This window comes from Nilaparvata lugens, chromosome 3, assembly GCF_014356525.2.
Source record: "Nilaparvata lugens isolate BPH chromosome 3, ASM1435652v1, whole genome shotgun sequence".
NCBI classification, from domain to species: domain Eukaryota; kingdom Metazoa; phylum Arthropoda; class Insecta; order Hemiptera; family Delphacidae; genus Nilaparvata; species Nilaparvata lugens.
Window position 1 is genome coordinate 66,956,979 of NC_052506.1, and position 15,151 is coordinate 66,972,129.

At 33.8% G+C, this 15,151-nt stretch overlaps 1 protein-coding gene across 2 annotated transcripts; it reads left to right on the forward strand.

Annotated features, from left to right (window-relative positions):
* The first annotated feature begins 1,268 nt into the window (after nucleotides 1–1,268).
* Nucleotides 1,269–14,835, forward strand: LOC111061796 (FAD-dependent oxidoreductase domain-containing protein 1). 2 transcript variants are annotated; one of them, XM_022349487.2, is made up of 9 exons: nucleotides 1,269–2,026; nucleotides 2,314–2,543; nucleotides 5,790–5,903; nucleotides 6,963–7,125; nucleotides 8,092–8,237; nucleotides 9,672–9,758; nucleotides 10,041–10,194; nucleotides 14,055–14,169; nucleotides 14,557–14,835. In XM_022349487.2, the coding sequence occupies exons 1-9, from the start codon at nucleotides 1,604–1,606 to the stop codon at nucleotides 14,694–14,696; spliced, it is 1,572 nt and encodes a 523-aa protein (XP_022205179.2). In that variant the 5' UTR covers nucleotides 1,269–1,603; the 3' UTR covers nucleotides 14,697–14,835. The 2 variants fall into 2 exon arrangements, with proteins under 2 accessions (XP_022205179.2, XP_022205180.2); XM_022349488.2 differs by having other exon boundaries at nucleotides 1,382–2,002; nucleotides 14,557–14,724.
* The last annotated feature ends 316 nt before the right edge of the window (nucleotides 14,836–15,151 follow it).

Here is a 15,151-nt window from a genome sequence, read left to right on the forward strand (position 1 = left end):
CCTCTATCTTCTGTGCCCAAAAGAGAGTCCTAAGAATCATATTTAAGAAGCCACCCCGTTTCTCATGTAGATCGCTATTCAAAGATAATAGAATTTTGACAGTTCCCAGTCTCTATTTGTACAATCTGGCAATCTTTGCTTATAAAATGAAAGATGATTGGCTGACAGGTGTGGATGTTCATCAACACAATACAAGATACAGGGGCTTAGTCAGAGTTGAACAGCACAGAACAGGGTTTTATGAGCACAACCCAAATTACATTGGCAAAAAAGTGTTCAACTGTTTACCACAGAATATTAAAGCTGCCCAAACCCTAAACTCTTTTAAGACTAATCTAAAATGTTGGCTATTAGAGAAATGTTTCTATGAGTGGCGAAGTATCTTCGACCATTGAATGCGTTGCATTAGTTATAAATGTTGTATGGTCTTAGATATAGGCTATTTGTTGTTTTATTATTTGTGTTATGATGTACGATATTGTTTTATTATGTACAAAATTGTTGAGTTGTGTCAATATGTTGTTTTCTCTTTATTGTATGACTATTGTCCATATGGTGCTTGTCACTATCCATGACAGTATAATAAACCAATAAACAATAAACAATAAACAATTATTAAAAATCCTAAACATACTAAAATATCATACTAACATTCAAAAATAGTCTTGTAATGAAAATAATGGTAAAAGTTGCACATATAAATTGATATAGTAGCTATTTTAATAGAGGAACCAAGTGTTGTATAAAGTACAACGCGCGCGTCCTCGTGTTACAAAAAAGGCGCGCGTCCCGGAAGCTTGAGAAAGCAATAGGAATGCCATATACACACATTAGAGCATCAGTTTATGAATGCAGAATGAACGAATGATTGCAAAATTCTGAGGTGTAGTAGTCTCACTCGAATTCGCGCTGTATCTATGAGACCATGAGACAGCTCATGAAAGAGCGGATGAGGTATACTACGATTGAATACAAAGCGCATGTGCCGTTGCTGCTGTTGCTGCATGCTGGGTCGCTCTGCACTGCAGTCACAGTATACATACAGTACGGAAACTTGGCTATATCCTGACGCCAAAATCCGCCATCTTGTTAGGAAGCGCCGCATTGTAATAGTATTGATGGTAGGTTCGGATCACTTCAATGATCCGGATCAATTGATCTCGTTCACTGCCACGAGCCAATCAGAAGACCAGGATTGGAACTTCCCAAGGTCACGTGACGTGTTTAGTATTGGGGTCATGTAAAAAGCATTGGTTAGATAGGCGATTGATTACAAGTTTTCATTCTGTACCTATTCTGTGTCTGTACTGTATTTATTCTGTGGCTGAACATGCCGAAGCCGAAGGCCGAAGTGTGTTATTTGAAGTTGTAAAAGGTTATCAATTTAATTGTTTTTTTTATCCTAATCACGACACTACTCAGACCCTCTTTTATAAGCTGATAAGAGAGCAAAATATTTACGACCACGTGCAAATTGATAATGGTTTCTATTTTTGAGTTCAGTTTTAGTTGGTCGTAATCAGTGCATTGTAGATTTAGGTTATGATATAAACAATACTTATTTTGTATTTATCTTTTATTGTTTAAATATTATTAAATCGTAATGCGGATTGCATTAAATACATGTTTAGTACGTCTAGGACCTAAAAGTAATGTTGTTAAGAACTTTTACAGTTTGCTGAATAATAGGAAATCAATTTTTCGTTGTTATTCAAGTACATATAATGATGAAACTAGCAGAAACAAACCTCAATACTCTAACAAACCTCCTGAAAATCCCTTACATAGAGTTGGAAAAATGATTAAAAGTTCTTTTAAAGAAATGTTTGATAATTTAAACGACCCTGATGGTGAATACTCAACTGGGAACAATAAACTGTTTCCATCTCACTGTGATGTAGTCATCATCGGTGGAGGTGGCATAGGATCTTCCATTGCGTATTGGCTCAAACAGCGTGCTAAATCAGGGCTGAAAGTAGTTGTCGTTGAAAGGGATCCTACGGTAAATAATGAACTTCCTATTGAGGTATTTACTAAGCTTAACTATTTTTGAATATATTAAATTGGTATTATGAAATATTACGTTCTAAGACAATAGTTTTTCAGTACTTACGCTAAAATTTAATAAAACAATTTAAAAAATTCAAATTTTTTCATGTTTAAACTTTCATGTATTCCTTTATTTTTAAGTGGTACAAAATAAGAATCATGTTACAGGGCATTTTGTAAAAAGCTTCTGGTGAAAGTTATATATATTTGCTAATGCTTTATATTCTGAACTATTTGTTCAAATAAAACTATTTTGTTTTTTAGTATCGGGATTGCTCCACATCTTTATCAGTTGGTGGACTTCGACAACAGTTCTCCTTGGAAGAGAACATACAAATGTCAGTATTTGGAGCTAAATTCCTTAGGAATATAGAGGATTATCTGGAAGTTCCAAATGTAGACATTCCTAATGTCAATTTCACACCACATGGCTACCTATTCATGGCAACGGAAGCCAGTGCGCAAATATTAAAGGAAAATGCAGCACTGCAGGCGTAAGTTATTGTCATTTTATTGCATCATTTTTTTCAATCAGACTTCCATTTGGGTTTTGTAATTTCTACCTTCACAACTTGCCTTTATCACAATTGATAAATTAAAGTTTGATGTTCGGAGTTGAATTCATATTAATAAGAAGACAGTTAATTTCTATAGGAGGAGTAAATTCAAGGATTCTGCCCTTGGAGAAAGAGGTTTAAAGGCAAAGGGCTCGGTGTTTTCTTCCACATTATTTTTTATTGCAATCAATGGCCTTAATCTTGAGGGTTGGGCGCTGGATTTTGTAGATGATAGGTACCATGGAAATTTCTTCTGGCTCGAATCCAATGCTTGATCCAGGTGTAAGTAGGAGGGTGATGTGGTGTTTGATATTGCTAAGTGTGGATTAGACTTGAAGATTGTTGTGTATACTGAATTGCAGAATCGCCATCAGCAGTCACATTTGGATTCACCATTAATCCAAAGCTCACCTGGGAGTACCATATTGAGGGCATCTTTGAATGTACTGTAATACAACATAGTTATCCAACCAGAAATAGACTAAATATAAATATTCAATTTCTCCGATTGAACAATTCAATACAATTATCAAACTAATATTGCTCGGCTTACTGCCTCTCCCGCCTGAATTGGTGCCTAATGATGGTATGATGGTAACAGTGTTGCTGTTTACTTTGCATTGGTGCAGAGTCTGCAGAAGCTCTTCTCGTTCCACAGGGAAGTGGATACCATCTTCCCTCATCTTGTCATAATTTGTGAGCTGTATCACTGGATTCAAATTTATATACAGTAGCTGTAATTCTCAAACCAAATAGAATCATTTTTCAACTCTATTTCTCTATAATTATCTCACACAGTGATTAATTACTTCCTTGAATACTTGAAGTCGTTGCCAAGGACTGGGATCTCCAGTTAGGCAGTGTCAAAAAACTTCTGTCACATACATTTAGAAAAACTGCTTGTAGGTGCTAGATGTTGTGGAGGTGCGAGATCCGCAAAAAAGAGCCTTCTCTCTCAAGACCCCCCCCCCCCCCAGTGAGTAGAGTGGTCTTTCTCTGAGTTTGTTCTTCACAGCTGTGTAGATCTTAGAGTTCGGTTTACCTTGTATCTCTTTGGGAAGACTGTTAAAGTATTTTATAGTCTGTGTTACAAAGCTGCTGTAAGTTGCAGCCAGTCTGCTGCGAGGTATCTCCAATGAGGCAGCATGTCTAGTATCGTACACATAAATATTTGTAGCCGATCCAGGGTTTTCTTCATGTACTTAGTGAGCACAATACATAATACTGGTTGTACACAGCGAGGATTTCAAGACGCCTTAAGAGAGGCCGTCAATGATTCCTGAAGTCTGAGAAGGACGTCTATCCTGAAGGTTTTGTCTGTAGGAGCAGCACAACATGGATGGCTGTTGAATGACCCCCACTAATCTATAGTCGATGTGGCTTCGAAAAAGTAAAAGTGAGTGGTACGCCATGATGAGGCTGCTGTGGTCAACCAGGTGTCTCAGTTTTCTGAGAAGGTATTAAACTTGAAATTCTAAGAAGTTGGCCAACTGCATCTTCATCTCCGTTTCGATTATCATTGAGAAGACTGGAACAATGGAGATTGACCGGGAGTTTGCAGGATTACTAGACTCCCCTTTCTTGTGTATTGGCAACGTCCTAGCTGTCTTAAGACGGTGTGGAAACCTTCCAGCCTCGAAACATTTGTTTATGGCGGCAGAAATTGGTTCTGCTATCTGTTCTGTATTTGCCTTTAGCCCAAGAGTGGAAAGCTCATGACTCTCCTGCGGTCTGGAGTTTAGAAATGATGTTGATGATCCGGGTAGCGTCCACTGGCTTCCAGCCCTCCAACCGCTTTAGCAACCAGCCGATTGCTGTCGGTAAAAAGAAAAATGGAAACAATGAAGAGCTGTTTAGTAAAATCCATTTTTATCATGTTATTCTTAATTTAATTTGTCTGATGTATTGATTTTTTTCATGAAAATGATAATTTAAATGTTATGTTACTCATTATCAATATTGTGAATACTTTTTGGCTCTCAGCGACTTCTCCCCACACACTGAAAACCATCAAAGCGGGGAGTCTTTCTATATATTTCTATAATGTTCTTTCTTCTTTGTATTTATCGAATAATGAGAATAATTTGAATTTCAATCTGTAAGAAGCTTTTAATTGTTACCTAATAGATGAGTGAGTTTAGACAGGGAATCGCTGAGTAAATTTTAGACAGTTGGTGAGCAGGCCCTATTTGCTAGTGGTGAATCATGATATGAACTACTGCTGTGGGGTTATGCTTTCGCAATGAACATGTATTTTAACTGCAAAAGAGGGCCGTCTGCTGCATTACTTCCCTCCAGTGGCTACCTGTATCATTGTAGTCCTCTTCACCAGTGTACAGGTATAATGATATCTACAGTCATTGAACGAACGTAGCGAGTTCTTCCTTTAGACTAAAGACTCGAGTCGTTATCCGTGTTTGTGGGGTTGTTTGTATGTTCAAAGATATCTTTGGATTGCTTTCATCAATCAACTTCAAATTCTTAACATATATATTCATTGAACTTAAATCATACAGATTCAGTTGGCCAACAAAATTGACTCCTTTGTCCTTTTTGAGGGATTTGTTGTCATTTATCATTACAAATCACAAATTATCACACAGATAGATGTATGTAATTAATAGCTCTATTCAACTTCTCACTAGTAAAATAATATGTTTGTGTGCTGTGCTTGGAATATATATCTTTACAACTATCATAATTATGATGAGAACATTGTTGAAACATTTATGGAAAATTAATTTTTCTCATTCATTCAATCATATATGATGTGTTCTATTCTTGAATGTTGATTTTATTTTCTTAACAATCTTCAAATATCTTGACAATCTTACTTTATTATGCTTTAAAAAAATGCTTTAGAGAAAATAATGAAATTATATATTTTTTTCAAGTAATACAGCATTAATCAGTTTCAGGAAATATTCAGAGATGTATAATAATAAATTAAGAATCTCAAGTTACATGAATTTAAAGTTTACAAGAATTTCAAGATTTTAGGACAGGACTGGGGACCGGGCATTGGGAGTTTTACATCAGAATAAGACACAAAGAATAATATTCTAGGAATGTTAGTTAGCTCCCTCCAAGATTGTGCAAAACCACTTTGTGCATTAAAACTTGATTAGTTGTGTAAGTTCCCAAATTTAAAAAATATAATTCTCACTTTATCTAATATTACAGAAGTTTAGGAGCCAAAAATCAGTTGATGACACCTGAAATGCTAAAGAAAAAATTTCCATGGTTGAACACAGATGGCATCGCACTTGCTTGTCTTGGCCTTGAAAACGAAGGCTGGTAAGTATTTTGTTTCATAGTAAATTAATCAGAAACATCAAATAATTGATTATTGACAACAATATCAACTGTAAAGTTGAGCTACATAAGTCTCTATTATTCATTTATTGGATAGAGTGAATGGTCAGAAAAGTCAATCAGGCTGTTGCCCAAAACATTATTGCAGGTTTAGATTAACCAAGGTACCTAGTAGACAAAAGACCACTAGTTTAACCATAATTTGTAGAAAACCACTTCGATTTGTTAGTTCATATTTCATCATTTGTGATTAACCGTGTTTGTGTTTGCGGCGATCTATAAAGACATGCTGGGCAAAACAGAAACCATAGGCTTATTATTTAAATCTGGAACTTTATTTTTATCACTTGTCATATTCTTATGCAGTTAGAAATATTATGCAGTATAAAATAATTGTCATTCAGAACATTTGTAGCGTATGATACACAATTTTTGTAAATTCTTTGCTATTCTTGAAAGCATCTCTCTATCAGTCAATAATCTATTTTTATTTGAAAGTTAGATTATATTTCAATTGCTGATGAAGTATCATTATGCATGTGAGTTAATTGAAAACCTTAATGTTATTACGCAAAAATTCTTCAATTAATGGTGACTCTAGTGTAATATTTTTGTTTTTTATCCAGTTTTCAACCGTCAAAATGTAAAATTCTTAGTTTTTGAGTGAAAATGGACTAAATTTCAGGAAAGTGAAATCATAACCCTATATCAGACTTTTAAAATCAGTACTTTCTTGTGAAAATAATAAATTGGCCAACTTTTGAATAAGTGTTGTGTAGTATCAGAGTATGAATACAGTATATAGTGAGGTCCACGTTATAATGACAGTATTTACTCAACTTTTGAATTGCTATCCTTGTCTATCATTCGACAAAGCCGGTGGTACTATTCTTTTCTAGGTCCACAACGATGCCAATTATGTTTTTGACAGAGTAGAAATATAATTAATTAATGCAGAGAATCGGCAACGCTATTCTCCTATCTTTATTCACTGTCATTATAACGTGGACCTCACTATAGAATGAATGGTTTTGTTTGCAGGTTTGACCCGTGGCTTCTGCTGCAAGCACTGCGTAAGAAGGCGCAATACTATGGCGCAGAATATGTGGAAGGCGAAGTGGTCGGCTTCGGCTCACAAGTCAGTAGAGATGCAGTCCACGCCGTCTATGGCAGAGGAGACTTTGATAATTTGAAGAATATACAGGTAAGCTGAGTTTGAACAATCGGTTCGAAACATCCGAATTAATTAGCAAACATGATATCATGAAAAATATGTATTCAGGATTCACATTATAATACTGTTCTAAATATTATCTTTATTTTTCTTGAGTTTATTTCAAGTGTAGCTTTGTTTGGGTCACTAGTATGTTTTTTTTTATAAAATGGAGATACTTTGAATAAAATAAGTTGAGACTTAATCCTTGAACTGACCAAACATCGGCTTTGCCAGATTCTCTGAAATTTAGAATTTCTCATGCAAGTCCATATGCCTGCATATACTCAATATGAAAATGCGGTATCGAATGTGTTTACTTATTTAATTGGTATTCATTCATTTGAAAATATAGGCTACATATTTGAAGGCACCAGGTACCCAATCCCATTATTGCCCTAATAACACACACTGAGCAGTACTACATTTCAAAGGCTATACATGAAAAAGAATAAAGTATGTAACTAATACTATTGAGTTTCAAGGAAAAAAATGAAAATAAAATACAGAATAATAGAAAACCTTACCTTATGAAACTTATAGTAGCGGAAAAATAATAATTCTATAATTAATTATTAGAATTGAAACCACTAATTGTGTAAAGATAAACAAGAGATTATGTAAGTAGGACTACTATTGGCATAAATTGATTGTGGAAAAATATTATTGTTGAATATTTATTGTGGAAATCAGATCGATTAAATCACAAATACCCATAGTATAATAATTATAATATATAAACTGAAGCAAGAATAATACTACAAGAGATAACTACAGGTAATAATAATAATGTATAGTTTATACAAGGTTGCAGGAGAGAGAGAGAGAGGAGAGAGAGAGAGAGAGAGAGAGAGAGAGAGAGAGAGAGAGGCAATGTCACTGAATGTGGGTTGTAGGTGGGTGACAGTAGTGAGAGAGAAATCAATTGTATGGCCTGATTTGTAAGTTGTGTTACAGGTGCAACTTGCTGACGGGGAAGTGAGACAGATAAATTTCGCGGTGGCCGTGATAGCCGCCGGGCCGCATTCAGGCAAAGTGGCCCAACTGGCTGGCATTGGTTCCGACTCAAAGTTCCGTGAAACTGCTCTGCCAGTCGAGCCCAGGTAACACAACTACTCACTAGTTACCCAACACCAATCACGCGTCTTTTCCCCTACTAGAATGTACACGTGTTTTTGCAGCAGAATTCCTTCATTGGGTAGCAGCTTTACTCCCATGAGAAGTCAATCATTTCCATGCTATTATCGTATGTATTTTTCTTTGTAATTTTTCAATTTCACATTTATCTCATTAGCTAACACAAACAGTTCATTTCATCTTTTATTTTATAGATGAGTTTGGAATCCAAGTCTGTAGATCATCAATCGATGAAATTTTTCAACAAGTTCAATAATAAGTAATTTATCATTAAAACACTGAAATGTTTTCAAAAATTCAATACTTTTTTCACACTGAAGATTACATTATTGGTGTCGAAACATGTTTGTTATTTTACAATAAATAAGTGATATTTTTGACATCGCAGTGTTTTCATTATGGATAGGTAGGTATCACAACATCTCACCAGCAACAGTATCTGAAGTAATCTATCCTTTTCTATTACACTTTCAGGTTTGCCATGAGTTCTATAATTATCTTGATTTGCAATAAAAAGTCAATACTTCATATATCTTTAAAATACTACTTTTTCATTGTATAAATTACAGATTGCTGTAGTCGGGAACTCGACATTTTCTAATTGAGGAACTCTCCGTGGATTCTGGGTTGAATTCCCTTATACTTGAAAACTTATACTTAAAGAGCAAATAATTTATAGGGTCCATTGGTGAAATGATAAGGAAAACAGTGAACATAAGAAAAGAGTTTTTATAAGCATGAATATTATAAATATTAATATGTTCAGTCATAAACTCCTGGCATTATACGTGTGGTATTAAATGTTGAAATTGATTTCAATTCATAAAGAAAACTCAGAATTCTATTGAAGTGTATCCAAAGTTTGTGGATTTGGACAAAATAATTTGATTGGGGGCTAATACCTTGGAATTTAGAATCAAATCTTCAATTTTTATTGAAATGAATAGTTCAGCTGATGAATTTCTAAGAGTATTATTGTTTATCTGCCCTATCTCAAGTACCTACTTACTAAATCCTACTTCAATCAGCGATTAAAGACAGTTAAAAAATGCCATTGCAATCTTGCAAACGATTTGAAAATAAAAAAATTACTGAATCAAGAGGTTTAAGAGTCATTAATTGTAAAAAACCCAGAACAATTTTGGCATGATTTCCACCTCTCATTGAATAATTCAACCTTTGAAAATGTAAATTGAAATCGTGTCTTTCCAAATGCCTTTAATTTCTTAGGAAATGCATACTACGTTTTGGAATTGGTATTGTGCACTACCGTCTATCAATTGCACTTCCATTCCCTGGGTGCCAATCGCAACCCAAACGCTTTTTTATAGATTCATCTTCATTACTTCAATGAATATTCTCATGAACTCAAAGATGCTAATGTAATAATTACATTGCAGGAAGAGGTACGTGTACTGTTTCCACTGTCCGGATGGCCCTGGCTTAAATACGCCTCTCACTATCGATCCTAATCATGTTTACTTCAGGTAAGGTTCTATTGTAATCTGAGAAAATATTTTCATTGAATTCGCAAATTTTAAAGGGTTTACAATAGAATTAATTTTTACTATGAAAACTATTATTTAGATAGGCCTAATTTAATTGTTGATTAGTATTTGCTTTTGACATGACGATTAAGAATTCTAGTGCATTTTAGAATTAACATGTTATGTTTCTGGTTAATAATTGGTGATTTCTTTTATACTGTAAGCTTCCCCATTATTATGGATGAATGATATTTATTCATCAATAAAAATATTCTATTCTAGGCGAGAAGGACTCGGTGGAAACTATATATGTGGACGATCTCCAAGCCCTGAAGAAGAACCAGATGTTTCAAACCTTGAAGTTGATCACAGCTACTTTGAAGAGAAGGTTTGGCCAGCTCTAGCCAGCAGAGTTCCAGCTTTTGAAAAACTCAAGGTGAACATGATCATATCGTTTAGTCCAACAATTGTTTGAAAAGTAGAGAATTGAAAGATCTATTGAATAGATAGTGGATGATTTTTGTAATATTTGAAGAAACTAAGATTTTCTTTATTATCTTCTGTAGTCTAGCGGCGTTTGAAAACCTTCTATACTTGTAAAATTCTTATCTCACTGATCACGATTTCTGGAAAACTACTGGACGGATTGCAACAAAACTTTAAATATAGCTTCCTTATAAGTCCTAGATGCTGACTAAGAAATCTTTTGGCGATATTTTAACTCTAAGGGTGGTTTTTAAGGGTTTAAAGTTCGTCTTTTAGCATGTATATTCTTCTTATTCCAATCTCTTAATTATAATTGAAATGTCCATACCATATATGAATATAGAACTATAATCTAGAGAGAGTACCTCTTCGAAACAGTTGTTAACTGGTAACCAAATTAATAATTTTGTCAGGTTGGCATTAAGTTGAGTTAACTTTGTTAGTTTGGCACCAAGTTGAAGATTAAAATGCACTTATCGCGGAAAAAATGATTGGGCACTGCTACTTCAATCAGAGCTATTCCTGAGAATATTATATTATTATTTATTTTCCAATCACTTGATAATAGCATTATTTATAGCCGAAATATGTCGTGTTGAATAATTTTAAAGAGGGTAATCAGATTTATAAATATTAGAATGTAAATATAAGAATAAATATTTTTATTTCTATTCCTCTGGGAGTATAGATAATTTTTATGTTTCATAAAACAAACTTTTATGACGGGAGTTCTATCGATTGATCCTATTCTATCAAGACTAATTTTGTTTGTATATCTGATAGATCGCGTGAACAGCTTAAACAATTTCAATGAAATTTTAATCATTCAGTATGATGAATGGAGGGTATTTTTAAAACTTCAGAAGTGTCCGTTGTGGAATCTGTGTGCAAAGAATGAGGAAATTCGGCCAGAATTTAACTTGACGAAAGAAAGGGGTTATTTATTAAAACGGCCAAATAGCTGTTGTTGCTTTTCCTAATGTAAAAATATCTTCCATAGAAGTAAGGCGCTTTTTCCATGAATCAATTATTCCCAAACATTAGTTGTGTTACCAAAGAAAATAGAAGGTAGCTTTCGATAAAAATATTGGAGAATATGCATAACAGTTCCTTGATATTCACTTTAAATTGTCAGTATACCTCATTAATAGCATCAATGCTCCCCATTCAAATAATGCTGACACATTGATGTTAATCTTACAATAATTTGTTTACATTAGATCAGATGGAGATAAGATGATAGCTACACTGTTTCGATTTCAAAATTATGATTGCCATTTTTGCTTTTTATGCCACCTGTTATTAGTTTCGATTCCAATAATATTATGTTTGACATTTTCGCTTTTTATACCCTTTGTTATTATTATGTGAAATAAGCTCTCATTGAATGAAATCATAATCATTGAAGTCAATTATTCTAAGTGAACAATTTCTGTTTAAATATGTGTGTTTGTGGATATGTATGTATGTCTGACGGATCTCGAAAACGCCTCTAACATTTTTTTATTAAATCAGGAATAGAGTACGTTTGCGATAAAAAAATTATTTTGTAACTGGTCTCAACTCTGGGAAAAATCGCTGAAGCTCTTTCAGAAAGAATTATTGGTCCCTCAAGTAGCAGCTGATCAAAAAAAGTTTCCATAGTCTGTTGAAAACGTGAGAAAGAAAGTGTGAGCAAGTGAAAAAGATTTTAATAGCTATAGTTGAGTTACCAAATTTAGCGATCTTATTTTAAAACATTGCAGTATTCATGGAACATCAGGAAGAATAGGTACAGAAAGTGACCGGATGATGGCAAAATAAATTTAAAATCAATCTCTCCTAACATAATTATGGTAGTTGAATAATTGATGTTTATTGTGAGGTGATAGAAATGCGACTAATTTCTTTAGCTTCTGTTGTATTGGTTCCTCTGGGGCTCTTTGTTTCTACACAGCCATGGCCTTGAGAGAGTCAGTTGTCCTGTCTGTTAATTCCTAATCCGGACTAAATACCACGAGAAGAAATCACCGAAGCCTTCTATTAAAAAAACCCCTGCTCTGATTAGTTCTCATGGAATTTAATCATGATTGAAATTGAACAGGCTTATGAGCTACTGGACCTGATATTTTCATGTTTCAAAATCAGCTAAAACTATATAAAAAAACATAATATTCCATCAGCTGGTCCTATTTCCTTTCATCCTATCCTTAAACAAGCAATTTCTATTATTTTTATATGTTTAGATGTTTATATGTTTGTATTTCACCGGATCTCGAAAACGGCTCTAACGATTCTCACAAAACTCAGAGCATAGTAGGTTTATAATATAAAAATTCGATTGCACTAGGTCTCATCCCTGGGAAAACTCGCTGAAGGACATTGAAAGGATAATTATCATTCATCCTTGGAAAAACAGCTGATAATAATTATTTCGTCGTCTGTTGATGATGGAAGTGAGTGAGCGAGTTCATGTGTTTGGGACTGTGTCAAAATTATGACTCAGCTGTTGAACTTTTGTAATCATTCAATCAGGTACTTAGTGCCGGTTGCAAAAAAGCCGGATTATTTTCAATCCTGATAAATTCCAGTAGATCCATCTTTTTAAAATGATCTTCTCTGATTTCACGTGAAATTTGTCAGGATTAAAATTCAACCGGCTTTTGTGCAACCGGGCCTTTGTGAGGGAAATTTTTGCATTCCTCTGGGAATTAATCTCAATTTACTGTGATTAGATAGAACATTTCTGTATGAACTGTGAATGATATTATAATTTCTTCTTTGGTAATAAATTTTTCATGCTTTTGTACTCCAGAAGCTCGGTCCCCGATATTGATGTCATTACATGACACAAGACAACCCTATTGATATTTATATTAATGAATCACAAGTAAATACTAAAGTTCTCAATTTAGATAGAAATTAAATTAAGTTACATGTTAATTTACATTCAATTTTTCATCCCTAAGCTTTTGGTTTCAAGCTAAGATTAAAGAAAGAAATCATATAATGGTAGTCAATAATCAAAGTGAATAAACTACATTCAGAATTATTCAAATTAACATTAAAATGTCCACTTGATAATTCCCACTTTAATATTTATGGTAGTAAAGTTTAGGACATGAGAAATCAGCCACATTAAATGTTGGACTAATTATTATGAATGGACTCTTATATATAAAATAATGGACTTCCATGGAAGAAAGAATCAGTGCATTGGCTGCTTTCACACTTTTGAATAAGTTAAGAGTAAAGCTGCGTTTACACCAAAGTTATTAACAAAATGTAAACATTTGATGAACATATGTGTTAGTCAAGTTCCGTTCAATCTAATAGAATCCATAAGGATTAAGTTATCAACATTTTGTCAATAACTTCGATGTAAACCAGCTTAAGCGATAGGCTATGCCAGAAATTCCAGAATAAGCAAGAGATCCATGGATACCAGAGTCAATTAAATCCAAATAAACTTGATTTGGAATTAAATTTCCAATTGCATCAAGCAAAAGCAAAAATAACATGATCACTGCTTATTTGATAACTGTCAACGAGAAATATTAATTGTCAATGGATAAAGTTGAGGTCGACTCTTAAGCCCCGCCCAATATTTCACAAAATTCGCTGCAATTAGTCAACTATTCTACAGAGCACTTCCAACAGATCAATTAATCATTTAAATGATTAGACTCATTAATTTTCATGCCAAGCTGTGGCCTAATTTCTTTATCTATTGCCGATAGAGGGCAGATCATAAGATGCTCCTAGCAAATGGTGGGTCCGTGATATAAAAATTTGAGCTGATTAAAATAATGCTTTATTCTACCTTTATAGGTCACTGGTTCTTGGGCAGGCTACTACGATTTCAATACATTTGATGAGAATGTAATCATCGGTCATCATCCATACTATTCAAATCTAATGATGTGCACAGGTTGTAGTGGTCACGGTGAGTGGGAACATGTACAGTAGGCCTACTATGTCAAAATAGACTGTTGAGATTGATGATTCATTTTAATTTTTCCAATTAAGATATACGTTGTATAGTTGGGGATAAGGTCAATATTTTATATGTATTTTTCGCATGTAAATACTACACTTCCATGATTATCAATGATACAGGTTCCGATAAAGAAAAATTGTAGTTTTCTTTCATGTGTTTGAAGCTAACTACGATTCAGATGTCTTAATTCATAAATACGATAGTTGGATAGTGGAACTTAGTTTCATTACGATACCGAACTTGAAAATTAATATCCTTCGTAACGAACAACTTGAGTAGTAGAGTTAATTTGCTGTAGTATTAAAAAATAAATAATATAGTTTGATTTTGCAGGAATACAACAAGCACCAGCATTGGGAAGAGCGATGATGGAACTTATAATTGATGGAAGATATTCTTCAATCGATTTAAGTAGACTGGGCTTTGAAAGGCTCTTAACCAACGAGCCTATGCTAGAAAGGAATATTGTCTGATTTAGGGAATCTATTGCAGCTTAGTGTACAAAAAACTTGATTAGTTGTATATATTTTATTGAGAGCATTATTCTTGAGTGAAAAATATGTTGTAAATTTATTTGTACAGGACAAGCAAATAAAATTAAGTTTGTCGTAACATTGACTTGATATTTTTTGTAGAATAGATTTATAGAAATTCCTGACATTGAAGATAGTAGAATCTTCAAAAATAAATCAGAATATATTGGACAAAAGGTGCTCAGTGTAACTGTAATCGATTCTAATGTAACAATGCTGAAAGAACTATAGTTATCAGATGTCTATATATATAAAAGAATACCTAGTAAGCAGTAAACCAAAGCCTTTTGTAAAACCCAGTTCATCGGAATGAGTCAATATACTCGCTTTTATTTTGAGAAAAATGCGTTCAACCGACATGACTAACTATTCAGAAATGAAGCTTGATAAATTCT